We start from the raw sequence: 4,690 nt of genomic DNA, 5'->3' as shown, positions 1-4,690 counted from the left end.
GGAGTTATATTATGAATCTTCTATAAACATAAAATAATGTTTTTTTCTGCCCGATCAATCGCCTTATAAAATAGAACAGTCTGGGCGAGTTACTGCAATAATTAAAGACAAACACCAGCCAAGGAATTAACAATTTTTACTATAAAAATAAAATATTTTATTTTATTTTTATAGTAAAAATTGTTACTGCAATGACACATCCTTAAGGATGTGTCATTGCAGTAACAATTGCTGTCTCCTTCTTCAACAGTATACTATTCTTCAATAGTATACTGTTGAAGAAGGAGACAGCAGTCTCCGAAAGCTTCAGGTTTTATCGCTTTTAATCCAGTTTATTTTAGATAATTTTATTGCTTCGGTATGTTTAACGTTTTATCGTAGTTTATTTTATCGTAATTTATTGTAATGTTTTAGTCTTCCGATAGTGTATCACAGTATTTCATTATATTTTATTTCTGTATATTTTATTTTTATAGTAAAAATTGTTAATTCCTTGGCTGGTGTTTGTCTTTAATTATTGCAGTATGGAATTTCCCAGCCCCATAGGCCTGTTCGAAGATATGGGCGAGTTACCCTAGTAAAGTTCTTTTAATCTAATTTGTGATTGTTATTTGTATAAATGGAAGCTTTTCAGGGCTGTAATTCTCTAAGTGTTAAATAATGCATAAGCAAAAGAACGCAAAGCTTCTGTTCCACATTGTGTCTCTTCAAGAAGAATTAATACACTCAGGTTAAGTGATTTACTATTCCCCTTAAGTGTTCCAGTATTGTTAAAAGTAATTCTCACTTTTATCACCATAAACATGTAAAATAATCCCTTTTTCAGATATAGTTAGGAAAATGAATATTTTTAGTTGCTTCCTGAATTGTTGCATTATTATACAATATGCAAGGCATTCCTCATTACAACATTACTCTTGCCTCATGAATTTTACTATATGCTACACTGAAACCATTTTCAGTATAATATGCATTAATTTACAAAAAGGTTTCAATACAGAAATGAATGTTTTTTTTTTCAATCGCAGTATTTCCGGAAAGAGCAGCAATGATCAGACGAGGTTATCAGAATTAAAAGTTTGACTATTTTAAGTTTTATTTTTACTTTGTTTTCTCCATTACTACAAAACCATTCCCTCCCTCGTGGTCGCAATGGAACTGCACGCCAAGTTCTTGCTCACACACACATAGCACACATATCAGACAGTACGTTCCATTATGGCGTCTCTAATATATACGTATTTGTCCAGATAAATGCTTGGTTCTGTGGTGAACAGCATTAGTTCGGTGCTGATCCTCGTCACCATTTTATTGTATCACAGTGTATAAGTGCTTTCAAGAACAAGAATAAATGCTTTCATGTAACTTCTGCTGACAGACTTGAAGGAAAATATAGATCTTGGCTTATTGTAAGCAGTAACATTTCAATTTGAGAACTAAATATATATTTTTTTTATCGAAATATTCCAGAGAGAATGGCAAATACTATGCAACGTTTTACGTTATTGCATTTTTCAAACGAAATTCTTCTCCACATCATGTCTTATTTGGAAATTCGCGATCTTTTGAGACTTGGTGAAGTGGATAGTAAGTTTCGCTCCTTAGTCTGCAGCCAAAAATTTGTGAGTAACACAATTTTTCCCGAAGCGGAAAGATTATCACTGCAAGAATTTTATTTGTATTTCTCAGTTGAAGAACGTGCAATGAATATCGCAACGCTTGACTTGAGAAACTGTTATTGGATCAAACCTGCAGTGCTTCAAGAGTGCATAATTAAGTGCAAAAATGTACAGACTTTACATCTTACGAATTGTGATGTGGGACTTCTTTCTCTTTCAAGCATTATAAGTAGTTTGCCTTCCCTCACCACGATTTCATGGACTGTTCAATGTGATCATCGCGATAATTTTACAATGCTGGATTCCTACCAAAAATTACCGTCTGACAGATTTAAAAACATACAATTTTTGTTCTTGGAAATAAGTGTAGATCCATTGCATATCTCAATTCTTGAGACATTTCTTTCAAAGTTCAGTAAGCTAAGGAGTTTGCATTTTAATATTATAACAGAAATATCCCATTTTCAGCACCGCAGTCCACCATATTTAAACTGGTTCCGAACATCGTACCGTTTACCTTTTATCGACAGTTTTCTACTCACATCAGAAGTATCTTCAATGCACTCTCGCTTCATCAGAGAATATTCATTTCGAAGTATCATGAATATCGTTATAGTAACAAGAAATAAGGACTTGAAAATGAAGAGACTTTTTTGGTTTCAAAATCGAACAGACATAGCGGCGCACCTTGAAGGTATAATTTTGGTAAGCCATGGAACTCTCACTCACCTGTCTCTTTACTGCTTCGATTCCAGTCCACAAGAATCTGTCTTCAATAAACTTCCTTCATCCACAATTGAATATTTGGAACTATTTGGATTCGTAATTAATAAGGAGAAGCTAACCAGTATTTCCAGGGTTGGGGGAAACAAACTGCGTAGTCTGGCAATTTTCAGCTCTGAATGGGAGTCGGAAGTTGATCTCAATACATTATCTCTTTTCTTTCAAACGTGTTATAATATTACTGAATTAAACCTGTTCAGTTCTCATTTCATTCAGAGCAGTGGAGTTTGTCGTGCTATAACGCACTTAATAAGGTTGAAAAAGCTCGCAATTTCATCGTGTGCTTTTACTGAAACATTCGTACGCAAACGAACGAAGTGCTGTATAGACGCATGCCCACAAGTGCCAAATATTCAAAAAATTGGTATTTGCACTAAATCCAAGTTAGCTCCCATTCTCGAACACTGCTCGTTTATTGAAGAATGCGACATTCGATGGTGCCTTCATACGACACCCAGATATTGCCCTGTAATATCAAGAACCTCTCCCATACATAATGATTTCTGTAACTTATCAAAATTACAACTATTAAAGTCGTTAACGCTTCTGCACTTTCCCAACATTACGTCTGGAAGTTTTTTGTGCTTGATATCCCTTAATTGCAAACTTTTAGAGCGTCTCCGATTGGGTTCATTTAGTGTATGTCAGCACATTTCGAGCAGAAAATATTTAAATTTCCTAGTAGATTTGGAGAAAGCATTGCCTAATATGAAATCGTTAACCAACTTGGTTGTGAAAAACTTAATGCTAAACCTTAATTCAAACTCTTTATGGAATGCCTTGCGTAGTCTTCCCAAGCTATTGCGACTCTGCCTAATAGCAGAAACTGCAGAAGGTAATGATTTCAAATCGCCTATATCATTAAATGCTTCATTCATTGCTTCTCAAGTTGCTTTAATGAGTAAATTGAAGATTCTTCATATTCGTTTGAATTGTCTTAATGCGACAGATCTTTTCGACGAATTAACAGCTTTGAATCGAAACAAGGAGGAACATGAAACACTCTTCTTCGATGTTTTAAAGGAATCAAACGGAGATGGTTCTAGTAAGCCGCCATGTTGCAATGTGAGTAAATATCATCGTACAGAACTTTGTTTGGCATCTTGTAACATAGCGAATTGTTCTTAACATTAAGTCGACAGTTTTTAGTACGGTTTTATTGTTATTACAAGAACAGTTTTAGATATCTTTTTAATTTAAAATTTTCATCCGCGGTTTTTTTACTTATGTCAGCTTATTTGCTTTTATCTATTCCCAATGTATATTTTATTAACTGTATTTTTTGAATAAAATTTTATTGCAATGAAAATATCTGTCTATAAAATGCTGTTGTGAGAAAGGAATTAAACTATTCTAGAGCAAAAACATTCACTCCGTGTATTTTTATATCTTTCGCTTTCTTCTCTCATAACTCGGTAGATCCCATCCATTCTAGCTGCCTTTAACATCTAGCTTCAACTGTTTTTGCCACTCATTTATCACAAAACCATTCAGCTCTTTTAGAATTTGATATATTTCTGGTATCAACATCCCTAAAATATACATTTTTGAATTCAAATTACCCAATCAGTTTGTTAGCAACTTGAGCGGGATCATCAACAGTTAAGTCATTCATGTCTAGTGGACCAATGTGATTCATTCTCTTCTAATTTTTCATAAGTAAAGAAGCCTTTGCGGATTATCTTCGTATTCTTTGCCAGAGACTTCTCGTAATGTGCATTAGATTGACCAACCTTGTGAATTGATTGCTGAGTTGTTTATATCTACTGCTTATTCATATTTAACTGTAGCATCAGTGCAATGTGATTCCACATTGCACTATATGCTATAGTGAAATCAAACTGATTCCACATTGCTTTGGCCAGCAATGTCCACTACCCAGGATTTTGTGTTTCTTAACTAAGAGCATATCCACCCTTTTTGTCATAACTGTACACCTTGTACTTCCAGTAAATTTCAAATCTATTATCTGTAACACCATATCGCAAATATCCTGTCTGTATTCAACGTTGACCAGCACTTCAAATTCATTTACCATGTTCCTGATTTCCCTTGTTTCATAAGAACCCCAGCATATTTCCGAAATCCTTGCTTTCCAGGCATGTTTTAATAGAAGAAATGCAAGATTCACTTAAGTGCCTGCAGCTCAGTTTCAACCCACATATGCTCTGCAGAATACACATTTTAACATTAGATAAAATGTGGTTGGATGGTGGGGGTAAACCTAACGGGCTTTTTCAAAAATGGCCTGCTTCTATATCAAATAAAGGGGGGGGGGGAATCAACTT

At 34.5% G+C, this 4,690-nt stretch overlaps 1 protein-coding gene across 1 annotated transcript; it reads left to right on the top strand.

Moving 5' to 3' along the window:
• Positions 1-1,538: 1,538 nt before the first annotated feature.
• On the top strand, positions 1,539-3,530 carry LOC150080222 (uncharacterized). The gene has a single exon (XM_090380649.1). It carries the CDS (start codon positions 1,539-1,541, stop codon positions 3,528-3,530), a length of 1,992 nt encoding a protein of 663 aa, XP_090236775.1.
• The last annotated feature ends 1,160 nt before the right edge of the window (positions 3,531-4,690 follow it).

Source organism: Mastigoproctus giganteus, chromosome 9, assembly GCF_048544385.1.
Source record: "Mastigoproctus giganteus isolate SK-2022 chromosome 9, ASM4854438v1, whole genome shotgun sequence".
Lineage (NCBI taxonomy): Eukaryota > Metazoa > Arthropoda > Arachnida > Uropygi > Thelyphonidae > Mastigoproctus > Mastigoproctus giganteus.
This window is presented reverse-complemented; position numbering and strand designations above follow the sequence as displayed.

Excerpts from the sequence above, each read along its gene's own strand:
- LOC150080222 (XM_090380649.1), top strand. The coding sequence starts at position 1,539 with ATGTCTTATTTGGAAATTCGCGATCTTTTGAGACTTGGTGAAGTGGAT.